Genomic DNA, 18,495 nt, shown 5'->3' on the forward strand with positions numbered 1-18,495 from the left:
TTGTGGGCGGGGGCTGGAGGCGTGAGAAAAGGAACAGGGGTGGAGCTGTTGCTGAACAAGTAACTAAGGTTACTGGGATCTGGGCAGCTGATGTTGAGGACTGCAGCCATGGGGGTAGGATGGATAATTGGGTCCTGCCTAGCTCTCCCACACACTTACATGAGCCCACCCCAGTGGAAAAGACAAGGACCAATTCACATTCTCAGTCTTCCAAAGCATGAGCCCCATCTTCTGAAACTGCTCTCCCCTCATCATCCACTTTTCACTCCCAGCTTTTTAATTTCCTTAAAGAAAACACTAAAAATCAGGTTTTGTACAAAAATATATATTTGTTTTGATACTTATACAATAACATTCATTTCCACAATAATATTTTTACAATGCCTTGGAATTTAAAACAAAAAGTCTTTGTGCAAATGATCCTTGCAAGGACGCTCACAACACTCCGGGAATGGAATCAGAGTTCACGGAGGGAAAACAATGTAAAGAAGATAAAGTTAAAATACCAATAATTTAAATAAGATAAGAATTACTTAAGGCATCATATTTCATATCAATAAACAAAGTTCATATTCTATGGGGTTATAATAAAATAATAACAGAGGGCATCTAGGAAAAGCTAGAGGAAAATAAATTAGCTGCAGATTCTCCGGTTGTAGGGTAAGTTGTAGATTCTCGTGTTGTGGAATAAATTGTGGATTCTTGGGTTGTGGAGTGAGCTGCGGAATTATGGGTTTTGGGCTTTGACATCTGAGTTTTCTTGTCCAGGTATGCAGTGGAATCCCGGACCCACTTCTGCTTGGGGTCAGCACAGAGCTCCTTGGCCAGTTTGGTCTTGAATCTGTGGAGGAGAGAGGCCAGGGTTAGATGCAGTTCTTTTGTGATTTCAGCCTAAAAGGGCAGCCCATCCTACCCCAAGGGGTTGCCATGGGAACTAGAGGAGGAGGGGACCTGGAGAAGTTGCTGCAATGGGTGTCCCAGGTGAAACAATCCTGACTTCGAGCTAAAGAAAATGGGATGGTCTGAATAAACACATCAGCTGGGGAGTGACGTTGACTGGGAGTCATTTTTCCCTTCTTGGCCTCAGTTTTTTCCGTTGGGAATCTTTGGACATTGGATTAGATGGTGTAACACTCTGACTCTAAGTTTTTGAGGATTGTCCCTTGCTCCCTGAGGAAGAACTTTGGGCCAACTCACATCACAGCTTCTTTGGGACACCTGGCATTGGTGACTTTTCTATAGCTCGCCAGCCTCTGAACAACAATCTTCTTATCGACGAATGTGTAGCAACAGGTGACTGGGGAATTAACTGCATCTGGAAATAAAGCCACAAGGAAAACGCATTTTAGGATGGGCTACATTATTCTGACCCGAGAGCAGAAAAGAGTAGTGAAGAGAAGGTAAAGGAAAAGCAAGAGTAGAGATTGTTTTTACTGTCGATTACTTTCCAGTCAATTACAACTCATGGAGACCCCATGTGTGCAGAGTAGAATTGTACTTCATAGGGTTTTCAAGGCTGTGGCCTTTCAGAAGCAGATTGCCAGGCCTTTCTTTCAAGCCACCTCTGGGTGGGTTTAAACTGCCAATTTTTTGGCTAGCAATTGAGCGCTTAGCCATCTGTGCCACCCAGAGGTACCAGAGTAGAGGTAAAAAAAAAAAAAAAAAAAGAGTAGAGGTAGAGCCCATTAAATTTCAATACTCTGCCAACACCCCAGTATTAGAATGTTATCTTTGACACTTTGACTCTGTTTTCTGTGCTATAAAATGGGTATACTATGTTGCTAAAGAATAATGGGAAGAGATACAAAGGCTGTTAAAACTAGACAACTCTTGAAAGTTTTGATAGGAAGGGCTAATAATCCAAATTATCAGGGCCAGAGAAGATGAGCCCAGGGGCCCCAGCTATGTGTCCCCCTTCAGGCTCTGAGCAATCCTACACCTGGTGGTGAGTTTCCCTGATACCCACTGCCTCTGCAAAGCCACTCTCTGGAAGCTGTACTGAGTGAAGCTCAGTCCAGATCCTGGGTTTCTTCTTCTCCCCTCTGCCCTTCTGGGAAGGTGCTGGGGCAGTAACTGCACGAAGGATCTGCTTCTAGAACTAGATATAGACTCCACAGCTGGAATTCTAGATAGGCTCTGTGTATGAGCAGCTGTGTGATCAACCTCACTTCTTGACCTCCTCTGAGTTTCCCTATCCTGAAAAAGCAGATGTTAAAGTGAGACTCTGGGTACCCCTTGTGCTCTGATGGCCCATGGTAACCCAGAATGGGGTGATGTGCTTCAAAGGGAAAGAGGGGTGGCCTTACCTGGCTGAGAAAACACCTGGCAGATGAAGGTAGCTGCTGCGACGAGTAGGCAGACGAGTGCTACGGAGACCTTCATGTTGGAGGCTGAGGAGGTGAATTCAGCGTCAGTTTTGGGAACAGTTGGATTGTTCTCAGCCTCTCTGTTCCTCTGGCTGCTCTGCCTGCCTTTTATTGAAGGCCAAGAGGGTGGAGCATGGAGAGAGGGCCTGGCTTAGAGCAGCATCATCCTCAGTGAATCACAACGTGGAATCGGAAATCTGCTGAGCAAGTAAGTGTAGCACACCAGGGAGGTTTCCGAGAAGTAGGAGAAGGAAGTCATGGGTATTTTTCCTATCTGCTGTGGAGACTGAAAGAAGTAGGGGAGGACGGGGTGAACTTATGCCCAGGCTGACCACAGATAGGATCCCGGGGGGCTTTTCTTAGGGATTCTACTTTCTCTGAAGTGAAAACTCTGCATAAAAGGAAGGACGCAAGGACACAGAAGTTAAAAGGGAGATGAAAGGATCTCAGGGCTTGTCCCCGGGTCTGCTGTCTGGCAATAGTCCAAAAGGCCTGCAAGCCGGGAAGGGGCCTTAGATAGGGTCCCAAAGGGCATCTGAAATCCGTGCGTTTTCTAAAATGCAAGGATGGTGGCACAATTGAGGCAGAACTATAGGATGTTGTAGTCATAGAGCTGAATCTTAAGAGTCATTGGGCATAAGACTTGGAAAAAGCCATACAGGTCATATAGTAAGGCAAAAGACATTTTCATGTAATACTCTTACGGTGCTTACTCTGTGCCAAGAATATTCTAAGCACTTTACAATTAATAACTGCTTAAATTCCCCAGCCCTATGTGATAAAAAAATTGTTTATTCCCATTTTATAGATGAGGCAACTGAGGCACAGAGGGGCTAAGTAACCTGCCAAAGGCCTTCCAGTAAGTGGTTGAACAGAATCCAAGCAGTTTAGCACCAGAGCCTGTGCTGGTCACCACTATGATATGCTTCTGGGATAAAACTTGCACAATTCCCCCAACTAGCTGCCTGGTCATACATCTGGGTCCTCTTTCTCTCCTAAGCATCCTCCAAAATAGCAGACCCCTAAAGGGGAGTCGATAAACACTCCTGGGGGTTAAGTCATCCTGAGTCTGGAAACTGTGGTTAACACAGCAGGCAGCAGTATGCAAGAAGTGTGACCCCTGCAATGGCAGCTTCTTTCCCGGTTTTGTTCTTGATCCCCAAGGAGGATGACTGAGCACAGGAATGGTATTTTGGAGATTAAAATGGCTGGTTTCATTACGCAGCTCTGCCTTAGATTTCTTCAAAACCACAGAATTGTAGTAATAAGAACTAGAACACCTTAGAATTCACTGCAGTTAACTCTTCTCTTTTATAAATATATTAACAGATTCCTTGAGGCACATTAGTGGCTGAGGTGAGCCTAGAATCCAGGTCTCTTGACTCTCAGCCCAGTGAATCTTCTCACACGTTGTGCTGCCTTATCCTGCTGGGTCTTGATTTACACTTGTCCAAATGGGAATGGAAGAACCTGGTGACTTTTCTTTCTTAAAGGGTCACTGAGCCAATGTCTATGAAATACATGGACCTTCTTGGAATAAAACACTTGACAATCATTATATTTGTAATGAGCAATGGATTTATATTAAACACATGACTGTGTCTGGTTTATAGTAGGTGGTCAATAACACTCCAGGAAAGTATTAGCTGACATTATCAAGTGTCACCCAATTTTCCTTAGGTTGAAACTGATATTAAATAACTTGTCCAGAATCTCACAGGTACAGCACGTAGGTCTGATAATTTACCCAAGACACTCTGACTCCAGAATCCCTGATCCCAGGCACCTGACTTAATGTTTCATGGTGGATATTGGTTTTCTAGAAACCCCAAGAGCAGAGAATCTATGGAGAGGCTGTTGCAGACTCTTGGGTAGGATTACGAAAAGTACTATGGAGAGAGAACAAAACAACATGTACACCACTTTGCTTGTATCTCTCTCAGGGTCTTAATTTTATTCTGCCTGAATTTAGCAATTTAATATTTCACTATTTAATGTTGTTGTTGTTGTTAGTTGCTGTTGAGTCAATGCCAACTTGTGGTGACCCCATGCGTATGGAGTAGAACTGCTCCCTAGGGCTTTCAAGACTGTGACCTTTCGGAAACAGTTCTCCAAGCCTGTCCTCCAAGGCCCCTCTGGCTGGGTTCAAACTGCCAACTTCTCAGCTGGTTGTCGAGCCCTTAACAATTTGCACCACCCAGGGACTTTCTGTTTAAGAGCAAAATAGGGATAAAGACATTCTTTATTATGTTAAAGAAGTGCCCCTTCATTTCCAGTTTGCTGAGAGATTTTATTGTAGATGAATGTTGAATTTTGCTGGATGTTTTCTCTTTATCTAGTGATACGATGGAAACTCTGGTGGCATAGTGGTTAAGTACTATGGCTGCTAACCAACTGGTCAGCAGTTTGAATCCACCAGGTGCTCCTTGGAAACTCTATGGGGCAGTTTGACTCTGTCCTATAGGGTTGCTATGAGTCGGAATCGACTCGACGGCACCGGGTTTGGTTTGGTTTTTGGTTTTATTGATATGATATTTTTTTCTCATTTATTCTATTAATACAAAACCCTTCTGTGTTTGGTTCACTGCTTTGCACATGGCACAATCCATTCTTACTGAATGAATAAAAACTTTCCAGGAATGGGGACTGTGCAACTTCTTGAAGTCATTTCTTCCTAGACTATCTCACATTGACCTTCAAGAAGCTCTCCCTCATGTGATTAGAAAACTCTCTCTAATCTACTCGTGTGCCCTTTTCTATGCACTTGGAGAAGTGAGTCCCATTTCACTGTGGAATCCTCCAGGTTTTAGTTCTATTGTTTCCCCTCTCCAGTTCCAGGCAAAGACAATTCCCAAAGATTGGCCATCTAGTCATTCCTTGAGTTTTCTCCAGCTTAACAGTGCCAAGACCTTTAAACTCTCTTTTGGTTCCATCATGTTATCATCACTCAGAATCCTGGAATCCTTGAACCAAAGAACCTACTGAGATCGTGTATTGCAAATTCCTCTTTATTATACGAGGAAACCATATTCCTGACAGGGAGATGAACTGGCCCATGGTCACACGGAAGAACTTCCCACCTTTTCTGAGGGTTTGAACACGTGTCTCTACCTCAGAGCACCTATCACCATCGAGTCAATTCCGACTCATAGCGACCCTATAGGACAGAGTAGAACTGCCCCATAGAGTTTCCAAGGAGCGCCTGGTGGATTTGAACTGCCAACCCTTTGGTTAGCAGCCATAGCCACCACGCCAGCAGAGAGAGAGCATCATTTTTAGAAAATGGCTTGGCCACTGCAAGTGTCAGACACTAAACACATCAAAGGTGAGAGGATATGAATCAGAAAAGAAAGTCCTCTACAAGGTGGTATGGTCTCCCTCCCACTCTGCCCTGTCAAGGAGAGCTGCTCTCCCAGCTAGCGAGTCAGACACAGGGTGGGAGGAAAGAGTGGAAATTCCCGCTCTGAGGCAGTTTTGGAAGTTCCCAGATCATGAGAAGGAGAATGAATTTGGCGGGAGCCTACATTCCAGATGCTGGGCTTGGAGCCAGAAGCCTCATGTGGGGCTGTTCTGGGAACACTCAGCACAAGGCCTGTACTGAGCGCCTGTCTGGGGGCTACAAGGGAGAGGCCCAGGGAGGGGGGATGAGGGTCAAGATTTTGGTGCTTCCCAGAATCCCCAGTCCCCCGGGACCCCTTCTCCACCAACTCGCAAATGAGGTGAGTTGGTAGAAAAAAGTTCATCGTGGTAAATAACCCTCTCTTCCTTCCACCCAGTGGGCTGACCCCAGCACCACGATCCTCAGCATGGGCATTTGTCATGGCTACAGACTCCTACTCAATATCAGGGGTGAAGGAAAGAGGAAGTGAGAGTGAACTTCCTAGAAAGATCAGAAGCCAGGTCCCAGCTTCTCCTCCCAGCCTACTCTCACTCCTGAGTTACTTGCCTTTTGGCAGCTCCTGCAGTTCTCTCGTCTTCCCTCTCCATTTGGTAGCAGGGCCCCTCCTGCTTGTGCCTTTGAGTGAGACATACAGTAGACTTTGCACCTGCCAGGTCTTTTCTAGACACCTCTTCCAGGCCTTTTCTAGACACCTCTTCCAGGCCTATCCTCCAGCTTCTCCCTTCTACTCTCTTCCAAGCCAGTGATTGGCTCCAGGCGATCCAGGTTCCATTTTCCCAGGCCCCCAACTCTGCAATCACTTCCCTTTAAAGGACTGGAAATCCATGCTTTATCCTTTCACAGAATGTCAGAAATCAATGGGACCTTTGAGATCAGCTACCCATTTCACTGATGGGGAGACTGAGGCCAAGAAAGAGACAGTGACAGATCTGAGGTGACATAGAAAACCAGTGGCAGAGTTTGTGCAGGTTTGTTTATTTCTCATCTCTCAGTGATATATCATTTCGCATATAGTACACTTTTTCCTTATCCTAATATTCATACATTTACTATCTGTTTGGTGCAGATCACCATGTATGGGGACTATGAGGGAAGGAAGAAGTGAACCAGGCACCATGTTTGCTTCCTAGAACAGCTGATAAAATGAATATTCATGGGAAACAGGACTTGGTTTATGAATAAAACTGAGTAGTGCTCACCCCATGATTCCAGCGTGTAGATGTTTCCTCTGGTCTGGTGGGGTGGACCTGTCCCAGGTCTATTTGCGTGAAAGAACCAAGGATATTTCTGGGGGAGGTGGTGAAAATAGCCTGTGGAAAGAGAGAAGAAGACCATGCAGGGTGGTATCTGAGCCCAGTAGGGGGCTTGTCATTAGACTAGCCTTTGGACCAGCCCTCATGGAACAGTACCTGAGCTCTCAGGTGAGGGGACTGCTGAACCAAGTAAGCTATTATCACTGTGAGACACTCTAAAGCATTGCTTGAAGGCTCTAATGGAGGGCAGCACAAGAGGGTGGAGGTGGCAGCAGATGTGCGAAGGCCACTTTCTTGATTTGGGACCAGAGCAGTGTGATAAGGTGGTCAAGAGGACCAGTGCTGCGTTTGAGGTATCCCTGTGGACGTGCTGAACTGGGGAAGACGTCTTTGAGAAATAGAGACCGTGAAGAGGAGGTGGAATGGAGGCAGAAACATTGTTTTGACAGCTTTTTATTGCATCCTTTATGAACACCTGTGCGAGGTCATCCCAGGGAAACTCAAGTAATACACAGAAGTAAACGTACTAACCAGAAGGATGTAGAGTGACGAGAGCCCCAGCTAAGAGGCTCAGGGAAGGCTTCTTGGTGGTACATGTATGATGAACTTATGAATTGGGCTTTATTGAGTTGTGGGGAGGGGGCACATTTTGGAGCAAACTTATAGGGACTGCAAACTTGAATGACTTATGCATCATAGATTCTGATACAGTAGGTCTGGGGTGGGGCCTGAAGCCCTGCATTTCTAAGCAGCTCTCGGGTGATGTTGGTGATGCTGGTCTGCAGCTCTATTGTTCACTGCAGCTGAGTCAGCCCCTTACTCATGGTGACTCCATGCACAATGGAAGAGAATGAAACCCTGTCAGATCATGCTCCATCCCCATGGTCAGTTCCAAATAGAACCGTCGCGCTCCATACTGTTTTCATTTTCTGATTTTTGGAAGTAGATCACCAAGCCTTTCTCCCTAGTCCATCTTAGTCTGGAAGCTCCCCTAATACCTTTTCAGGATCATAGCAACTCACAAACCTCTACTGACAGACAGGTGGTCGCTGTGTCTGAGGTGCATTGACTGGGAATCGAACCTAGGTCTCCCACATGGAAGGCGGGAACTTCTATCACTGAGCCATCACTGCCCCACAGCTCTGTTAGGACAACCTTAAAAGAGCTCAGAGCGGAAATTGCTGGTCAGTGAGCAACTCATTTTGTATCCATAGGGCTCTATTCTGTGGCTCTTCGGTAGGCTTCTAGAACCACCTGGAGTTGCCTTTCACATTTATGTGATGTACATTTTTCTAGACAGAGGACTTGGAGCTTTCATCAAATTAGCCAAGGTGTCCATGGTCCCCCAATAGTTGAGTACCATTGGACCTTCCAGAAATAGATCTGGGCCCTCCCTACCCCAAGCCTGCTGAATCACAATCTATGTGTATCTCTCTCTCTCTAAGTCCCCTGACACAGATTGCCAGTTTCTGGTTGGGGACCTCTAAGCTAAAGTGCTTGGTACACACTTGTTGAAGGAATGACTACTTATGGAGAAAAATGAGGTGATATATGGGAAATAGTAAACTGGAGCATGAATTACTTTTTGAGAATCTCTTAAAACTATTGGACGAGCACCGAGTCTCTGGCGATTTGATGGGGTATGGGTTGAAAGGAAGGAGCCCTGGTGGCACAACAGCAGTTCAGTGCTTGGCACTAACTGAAATGCTAGTGGCTTGAATGCACCCAGTGGCTCCCAGGAGAAAGAGGCCTGGCAATCTGCTCTCTTAGAGATTACAGCCTAGCGAACCCTACCTATGGGGCAGTTCTACTTTGTCACACAGGCTGCTATGAGTTGAATTTGATTGGATGGCAGCTAACAAGATTAAGTGTAGGATATATGAAGTAAGGAAAGCACTGGCTGGGCTGGAGAATGCTAATAGAAATAAGGCATAGGCAGAAAAGAGAAAAAGAAAGATGGCGAGAGGGAAAGAGTACAAGAAGAAGGGGGAGAAAGATGAGACAACCTGGAATAGTTCAACACTAGGGCTGGCTCTTCTGCTATCTGGCTGTGTGGCCTTGAGGAAGTCTTTTGACTTCTCTGGGCCTCTTCTGCAAAAGGTGATTAGTAACACAGCTGTTTCTAACATTGTCATGAGGCTTGCATGAATTAACCAAAGGTGCTTTGTAAGCAATGTATAAAGAGCTGTGTCACTCTAAGGGTGGGTGAACCATAGTCTTGGGGCATGCAACCAGCCCCAGGCAGCATATTCGTATACTCCTGATGCCCAACTCAAGCCTCCACTCTTATTTCCTGTTATACAAATTTATTAGGCATCTTTATTATATGCTCACAGTTGAGGTTTAGATTCCCTAAGCTTTTTTCATCCCTGTTCTCCCTTCTGTCTGTGGACAGAGGGGGCCTTGGGGGGCTGACAAAAAAACAAGAATCCAAGACGGTAGCACCAGGATCAAATTCAGGCCTCAGCTCCTTATACGGCAGTCAGCTCTACCCAGAAGTTCACATTCTGTAGGAGGCCTATAAGATCTGCACAGCCAGGCCTTCGTCTGCTTCATTCCTTCATATTACCCCCAGCCTCTCCTTCTGCTTCTAGAAATTTCCATACTTCATCCCACCTCAAGGCCTTTGCTCATGCTAGATCCCAGCATCCGCTGTGATGCCTTTCATATAGTAGATTTTCAATAAATACTGTCTGAATCAATTATTAACCATACAAGAGTCTCAAACCTCTCCCCTCAGATATTTGGACGGTAGGATGGCGTAATATCAGACAAGCAAATTAGTAGAGGAACAAGACTTTTGGTCTCCTGAGTTCCTTACTTCTCCTATTGGGGAAAAGATAGTGGCAGGGATGGGGGGACAGTGGGACCGGGGAGCCACTAACAGAGGGAGTGACTGTCAGGGGCCACATGGCTTCTTCTTTGAGGATGATCTGTTTCTCCCTCCCCATTGCACAATGTTGCGTGCTGAGGAAAGGGAAACATCAGCTGCCAAATAAATCTCCTTTGTTAATAGTTTCAGTTGACTACCCAGGGGAGCCCCAGGTTGCAAATCATTGCCCCATTCAAAAGATTCTCCTGCCTTTACCGTAAATTAAAGTTTGGAAAGAGAGCCTGAGAGACAATGCAGAAGGTGTTTGTCTAGTGAGAGCAGAGGTGGGGAAACGATTTTGCAAAGCACACACATCTCTTCCGACTTAAATGCAAGGGCTTAAACACAGAGCACTGCTAAAAAATTCAACTCTGCCACTTACTTATTGCTCAAAAATATAGCCAGGGTAGTGAGAGGAAAATTCACATGCATATTGTTCTTGGTGCTGTTTGTAATGGGATGGGAACAACAGGCATACAGGTGTTAGACACCTGTGAGGGCAGGACTTGTGTCTGTCTCATTTACTCCTGCATCCCTAGCATTAGCACCTACCACTACCAGTACCAGGTGCCATGGAGTCGACCCCAACTCATGGCAACTCCATACATGTCAGTGTAGAAGTGTGTTCCATAGGGTTTTCAATGGCTGCTTTTTCAGAGCGAAATCACCAGGTGATCTATTTTTTCAGAATTAGATCTTCCAAGGTGCCTCTGGGTAGACTCAAATCTCCAACTTTTCAGTTAAGAGCCAAGTGTGTTAACTGTTTCCATCACCCAGGGACTCCTGTGCCTAGCAGTAGGTGCTCAATAAATATTTGATGATGAATGAATTATGGAAAAAATCAGAGCTGGAAGGTGCCATAGAAATCCTAGGTTTGAAAATACCTGCTCTGCTTAATTTAAAATGGGGAAAATGAAGTTGCCCAGGATTATAGACAGCGTTAGTGTTGGTGCTGAGATGCAGGTCTTCCTACTCCTAAATCAATGCAGACAAGCTCTGTGTGTGTGAGTGTGTGTTGTGTGTAAGTGTCTGGAGACACAGATCTTAACATTTCCTAGCAAAAAATCTGCCAGCTGTTTTTTTGTATAGGGGAAACACCTTTTTTTGTTTGGAGAAGCTTACTGAGGCAGTACAGGTAGGTAGTCATGACAAGCAGGCATTCATTGTCCTGGAGGAAAGATGAAAAAGGATCTTTGGTGGCCAAAAAGAGAAATAACCCCTCCTAACACCCGTTGCAATGCAGAGCTGGAGGCAAGAGAGGAAATGGACACATTTGTTGAAGGACAAGAGGCCTCCTAAGAGGAGAAGAACTGAGGTCCTGTTCTTTTGAGTCTAGAATGATTAGACACTCTCTGAGAAACTGAGGAGGTTCCCCCTGGATTGGTGGCCCGAGTTCAATGCTAAGATTGAGAAATCAGTGGGTGAGGGCTGGTTTCAACACAGTAAGAACCGAGACTGCAAGACTTCCTGGCCTTGCCATATTGATTCAGTAGTCATGCTTGGAGAGTAATGGCCAAATCCGTGGGTGTGAACTGAAGACACTACAGACTTGGGAGCCCAGGAGAGGGGTGCTGCCATGCCTGTGGCTGGAGGGGACACCATTAGAGCAAGGGACAGGAATAATTGAATGGTATGGGGCCTGCTATCCACAGTTACCTCTAGGGGCAGTGTCAGAGCAACAGCAGCCAAGACCCCCCAGCCACTGATGGGTGGGTCAGATTGTCCAGTCCTCACTTTGCTTGAAATTGAACAGCAGGACACATCTGGATAGCTTCCCAACATACTTAGGCACTGTAAAGAAGTTGAGTGGAGAGAATTTAGGAGTGAACTACTAGATTTCCTCCTAATATGGACAAATTGGAGTTCTAGTGACTCATTGAACAAAATAAAAGAGATACAAACCATTTGTACCCTGATATGACAGACCACTCGTCTGTCAGTTTGTTGCACTGTGGTGGCTTGCACGTTGCTGTGATGCTGGAAATTATGCCATCAGCATTTCAAACACCAGTGGGGCCACACATGGTGGACAGGTTTCAGCTGAGCTTCTAGACTAAGACAGACTAGGAAGAGGGACCTGGAGATTTACTTCTAAAAAGATTGGCCAGTAAAAACCTTATGAATAGCAACAGAACATTGTCTGATATAGTGCCAGAAGATGAGCCCCTCAGGTTGGAAGGCACTCAAAATACAACTGTGGAAGAGCAGTTCCCTCAAAGTAAAGTCAACCTTAATGACATGGATGGAGGAAAACTTTCGGGACCTTCATTTGCTGATGTAGCACAACTCAAAATCAGAAGAAACAGCTGCAAACATCCATTAATAATTAGAATGTAGAATGCACAAAGTATGGATCTAGGAAAATTGAAAGTTATAAAAAATGGAATGCTTAAAGATTGATATCCTAGGGATTAGTGAGCTGAAATGGAGTGGTATTGGCCATTTTGAATCAGACAATCATATGGTCTACTATGCCAGGAATGACAAATTGAAGAGGAATAGCATCACCATCATTGTCAGAAAGAACATTTCAAGATCTATCCTGAAGTACAACACTGTCAGTGATAGGTTAATATCCATATGTCTACAAGGAAGACTAGTTAATATGACTATTATTCAAATTTACGCACCAACCACTAATGCCAAAGATAAAGAAACTGAAAATTTTTACCAACTTCTGAAATTTAAAACTTATCAAACATGCAATCAAAATGCACTGATGGCTTCCACCAGACTAAATCCAGTACAACTAGATGGTGCCTGACTACCACCACTGAATGCTCTGACAGGAATCACAATAGAGGGTCCCAGACAGAGCTGGAGAAAAATGTAGAACAAAATTCTAGCTCACAAAAAAAGGCCATATTTACTGGCCTGATAGATACTGGAGAAACCCTGAGAGTATGGCCCTGGACACCCTTTTAGCTCAGTAATGGAGTCACTCCTGAGGTTCACCCTTCACCCAAAGATTAGACAGGCCCATTATACAAAATGAGACTAAAGAGCCACACCAGCCCAGGGGCAAAGACTAGAAGGCAGGAGGGGACAGGAAAGCTGATAGTAGGGAACCCAAGGTCAAGAAGGGAGAGTGTTGACACGTCTTGGGGTTGTTAACCAATGTTATACAACAATATGTGTACTAACTGTTTAATGAGAAGCTAGTTTGTTCTGTAAACCTTCAGCCTAAAGTACAATAAAAAAAAAACTAATAATAATAAACCAAAAAAAAAAATGCATTGATAATTACTGGTGATTAGAATGTGAAAGTTGGAAATAAAGAAGAAGGAACAGTGGTTGGCAAATATGGCCTTGGTACTAGAAATGATGTTGGAGATTGGATGATGGAATTTCACTAGACCAATGACCTATTCATTGGAAATATCTTTTTTCAACAACATAAACGGCAACTATACATGTGGACCTTGCTTGATGGAATACACAGGAGTCAAACTGACTACATCTGTGGAATGAGGTGAGGGAGAAGATCAATATCAGCAGTCATAACAAGGCCAGGGGCCAACGGCAGAGCAGACCATCAGTTGCTCACCAGAAAGTTCAAGTTGAAGCTGGAGAATGAGTCCACAAGAGCCAAAGCATAACCTTAAACATATCCCACCTGAATTTGGAGACCATCTCAAAAATAGATTTAACACATTGAACTCTAATGACCAAACACCAGACAAGTTGTGGGATGACATCAAGGACATCCCACATGAAGACAGCAAAAGGTCATTAAAGAGACAGGAAAGAAAAAAAGACTGAAGTGGATGTCAGAACAGACTCTGAAACTTGCTATTGAACATAGACTAGCTAAAGCAAACAGAAGAAATAATGAAGTAAAAGAGCTGGACAGAATATTTCAGAGGGTGGCTTGAGAAGACAAAGTAAAGTATTATAATGAAATGTGCAAAGATCTGGAGTTGGAAAACTAAAAGGGAAGACATGCTGGGCACCTCTCAAGATGAAAGAACTGAAGAAAAAAATCAAGCCTTGAGTTGCAATATTGAAGGATTCTATGGGCAAAAAACTGAATGATGCAGGAAGCATCAAAACAAGATGGAAGGAATACAGTAATCATTGTACCAGAAAGAATTGTTTGATGTTCAACTATTTCAGGAGGTAGCAGTATGATCAAGAACCAATGGTACTGAAGGAAGAAGTCCAAGCTGCACTGAAGGCGTTGGCAAAAACACAAGGCTCCAAGAATTGATGGAATACTAATTGAGATGTTTCAACAAACAGATGCAATGCTGGAGGTGCTCACTCGTCTATGCCAAGAAATTTGGAAGGCAGCTACCTGGCCAAATGACTGGAAAAGATCCATATTTGTGCCCATTCCAAAGAAAGATGATCCAACAGAACGTGAAAATTATTGAAAAACATCATTAATATTGCAAGTAAAATTTTGCTGAAGGTCATTAAAAAATGGATGCAGCAGTACATTGACAGGGAATTGCCAAAAGTTCAAGCCGTATGTAGAAGAGGACATATTATTGCTAATGTCAGATGGATCTTGGCTGAAAGCAGAGAATATCAGAAATATATTTACATGTGTTTTACTGACTATGCAAAGGCATTTGACTGCGTGGATCATAACAAATTATGGATAACATTGAAAAGAATGGGAATTCCAGAACACTTATTTGTGCTCATGTGGAACCTGCACATAGACCAAGAGGCAGTCACCGGAACAGAACAAGGGGATACTGCGTGGTTTAAAGTCAGAAAAGGTGTGCATCAGGATTGTATCCTTTCACCACACTTATTCAATCTGTATGCTGAGCAAAATAATCTGAGAAACTGGACTAAGAAGAACAGGGCATCAGGACTGGAGGAAGACTCATTAACAACCTGAGATGTGCAGATCATACAACCTTGCTTTCTGCAAGTGAAGAGGACTTGAAGCACTTACTGAGGAAGAACAAAGACTATAGCCTTCGGCATGGATTACACATCAACAGAAAGAAAACAAAAATCCTCACTACTGGACCAATAAGCAACATCATGATAAATGAAGAAAAGATTGAAATTGCCAAGGGTTTCATTTTACTTGGATCCACAACCAACATGGAAACATGGAAGCAGCAGTCAAGAAATCAAAGGACGTATTGCATTGGGCAAATCTGCTGCAAAAGTGTTTAAAAGTTTAAAAGTGTTAAAAAGCAAAGATGTCACTTTGAGGACTAAACTGCCGCTGACATAAGCCGTGATATTTTCAATGGCCTAATATGCATGAGAAAGCTGGACAATGTGAATAAAGAAGATCAAAGAAGAATCGATGCATTTCAATTACAGTGTTGGTGAAGAATATTGAATATTCCATGGACTGCCAGAAGAAAGCACAAATCTGTCTTGGAAAAAGTACAGCCAGAATGTTCCTTAGAAGCAAGGATGGTGAGACTTCATCTCACATACTTTGGACATGTTATCAGGAGGGACTAGTCCCTGGAGAAGTCATGTTTGGAAGCAGACAGTCATGCTTGGCAGCAGACAGTTATGCTAGTCATGCTTGGTAGCAGACAGTTAACGAGATGGATTGACACAGTGGCTGCAACGTTAAGCTCAAACATAGCAACAACTATAAGAATGACGCAGGACTGGGCAGTGTTTAGTTCTGTGGTGCATGGGGTCGCTATGAATCAGAGCCAAGTGGAGGGCACGTAACAATAACAACATGGCAAAAAGGACTATATCATTCACACACACACGTTCCTTTACTGTGGATAGTTCACTGCTCCAACACACCACCTGCCCACTTTCTTCTCCTTGCTTTCAATATAATTGGGATGTATTTTATTCTAAAATTATGGCATAAGCCTAGTCACTAAACAATTCTGATTTCATGATGATAATAAACATTAATTTTCAGTATTTACTGGATGCCTTCCAGAACTTCTGTGGAGTTAGTGAGGGGCAGATTTTAAAATTGTGGGCCACAATTATAATTCCTTATGTGTGCTTTACAAGCAATTAATATCATGTGAATCTAACAACAGTAGGTGAGAGTGGTATTATTATCCCCATCTTACAGGGGGTAAAATTTGAAGTTTAGAACTTGACTTGCCCAAGAACAAAGGAGCTTGGAAGCAGAGGTTGTTGTCGTTATGTGCCATCAAGTTGATTCCAACCCATTGTGACCCTATAGGACAGAGTAGGACTGCCCCATACAGTTTCCTAGGCTGTAATCTTTATGGGAGCAGATCTTCAGACCTTTTCTCCTGCGGAAGAGCTGGTGGGTTCGAACCACGAACCTTTCAATTAGCAGCCAACCATGGAACCATTGTGCTACCGCTGGGATTTAGATCCAGATATTCTCACTCTAAGCCAGTCTTCTTTACTCTCCGCTAGGCTAATATTGAAGTGTTTCTTCTCTGGAACCCGATCTTTTCATTCTCTCGGTTATTTTCCTTTCCCTTCATCCTAACCTTCACCTCTCATGATGCTCTGTGTTCCCTCTATAAATGGCAGACTTGGTAAGGAGGTGGAAGTCTCAGAGAAGGAAAAGATTAGCAGTGTAGATTAACCAATAGGGAAGTTCTTTTACTTCCTCTGGGTTTCTCTTCAAATGAATTCATCACCACTCCATCTAAGCCCTTGCTCATGGCCACTCTTTGGACTTTGTCATGTCCACGAACTTCTCCATTTCATATATGCAACTTTGAAATTCATTTCTTCGACCACAGCCTTCCACTTCCTTCCCCTTCAGCTCCTCCGTATTGACTGGGTCAGCTCCTCCAGGGCCCTCTACCCCCACCTGGTTTCTTTGCCTTCCCAGCCCAGCCTGATGTTGGTCACACTCCTGCCCAAATCCTCTCATCTCTGTAATTCTGTCTCCCCACCTGCCAGCAGGAGTCCCTGGATGGGGCAAACAGTTAAAGCACTTGGCTGCTAACTGAAATGTTGGAGGTTCGAGTCCATCTTGAGGTGGTTTGGAAGAAAGGTCTAGCAATCTAGTTCTGAAAAATCAGCCGTCGAAAACCCTATGGAGCTCAGTTCTACTCTGACTCACATGGGGTCGCCATGAGTCAGAATTAACTCGAGGGCAACTGTTTTTTTTAACCTTCCAGTGCCCAAGCCTACATCATCTGATCCTCCCTTGTATTCCTAACCACTCCCAGGATGTCTGGCTCTGCTGGAAGACCTCACTATCCTTGATGACTAGAGTTTATACAGATGCAAAGTTCCTGGATCCAGCAAAACCTCTATGTGCTGTTTGCAATCTCCAGTTATTTCTTTCTACAGATGCAAAGTTCCTGGATCCAGCAAAACCTCTATGTGCTGTTTGCAATCTCCAGTTATTTCTTTCTGCCATACTCCACAGTGGCACCCCAGACCTTCACCTTTCCCCTTCCATCTCTTACTCCAGTGTTGGTCTTCAGCACTCTCAGGAGACAGCATAATTCCCAGTAAAAGCAGAGACTATGAGATATGAATCCCCTCAATGCCCACCCTCATGCCCATATGAAACGTAATTCCATCTTCACACGTTATTACATCTCTTCCCTTCCACCTCTAAAGAGCCAGTCCCTCTTGTTGAGGGTCACTGCTCAGTCTGTACCCTTGGTCCCATTTCCTGCAGCCTTCTCCAGAACCTGGCTCTCTCCATCAGTTCTGTGTCTTTTCTATCTCCCTCTTCCCACCCTTCCCTTCTTGCAGTCAACATGCTCAAGTCTTCTTCATTGTTAAACGATCTTCCTTCAAGCTACTCCCTTCTTACTCTTTCTGTTCATGGGAAAAATTATTGAATAATTCCTCTCTACTTTTGGTCTCTACTTTCTTACCTACAATTAATTCCTTAACCTATTGCCATTTACCTTCCACATCCATAACTGAACCGACATTCTTGTAGTGGATGTCATCACTGGCACCTGCATCACGTAATAAAGACTTCTTCATAGCTCTGATCCAACTTGAAATCATTGCCAGTTTAACACTGTTTACTATTTCCTCTTTCAGAAGCTTTCCCCACTTTCGTGTTTAGAGCTATGTTCTCTCCTGGCATTATCTCTGTCTCTTCTTTCTATGTTATTTTTATTGCCTTTTTTGCTCTGTTTCTATCTGCCTGCCTGCCTGCCTGCCTATCTACCTACCCAGCTGTAGCTTGCTCTACCTATCTGTCTACCTACCTACCTACCTACCTACCTACCTACCTACCTACCTCTAGCTCATTCTATCTATCTAATCTATCTGTCTGTCTACCTACCTAACTCTAGCTTGTTTTACCTATCTATCTGCCTGCCTGCCTGCCTGCCTATCTACCTGTCCGTCCGTCCACCCGCCCACCCGTCCGTCTGTCTGTCTACCTATCTGCTTGTCTATCTCTATATCCTATTGGTTCTCTTTCTCTGGAGAACCCTGACTATTACAACAGTTTGATGTCATTTCCTGCCAAGAGAAGCTCTATAATCTAGTCCATCCTTTGCACCGATGGCAGATTTATCTATCCAAAACCACCAATCCAATTTGCTTAAAATGTATCAATAGTTCTCCATATCTACTTAAGGGAACCCAACTCCTTAGTGTGGCCGTGAAGAAGCCCAACCTGGGCCCAGCATACCTTTTATGCCACATCTTACCAATCACTCATTTTGATGCCCTATGTTG

General features: G+C 44.2%; 1 protein-coding gene across 1 annotated transcript; it reads right to left on the reverse strand.

Annotated features, from left to right (window-relative positions):
- Positions 1-309: 309 nt before the first annotated feature.
- On the reverse strand, positions 310-2,466 carry LOC100675489 (C-C motif chemokine 2-like). The gene is made up of 3 exons (XM_010594227.3): positions 2,307-2,466; positions 1,198-1,315; positions 310-841 (listed from the first exon to the last, which is right to left on the reverse strand). Exons 1-3 carry the CDS (start codon positions 2,380-2,382, stop codon positions 610-612), a joined length of 426 nt encoding a protein of 141 aa, XP_010592529.1. The 5' UTR covers positions 2,383-2,466; the 3' UTR covers positions 310-609.
- Between the last annotated feature and the right edge of the window lie 16,029 nt (positions 2,467-18,495).

This window comes from Loxodonta africana, chromosome 18 (genome assembly GCF_030014295.1).
Source record: "Loxodonta africana isolate mLoxAfr1 chromosome 18, mLoxAfr1.hap2, whole genome shotgun sequence".
Lineage (NCBI taxonomy): Eukaryota > Metazoa > Chordata > Mammalia > Proboscidea > Elephantidae > Loxodonta > Loxodonta africana.

What these genes read in the sequence shown, in the direction of transcription:
- LOC100675489 (XM_010594227.3), bottom strand. Translation starts at nt 2,382, where the DNA reads ATGAAGGTCTCCGTAGCACTCGTCTGCCTACTCGTCGCAGCAGCTACC. An exon ending in CCAGGTGTTTTCTCAGCCAG is followed by an intron (nt 1,316 to 2,306) that starts GTAAGGCCACCC and finishes CTTTATTTCCAG; the next exon opens with ATGCAGTTAATTCCCCAGTC. An exon ending in TGTCCCAAAGAAGCTGTGAT is followed by an intron (nt 842 to 1,197) that starts GTGAGTTGGCCC and finishes TCTCCTCCACAG; the next exon opens with ATTCAAGACCAAACTGGCCA.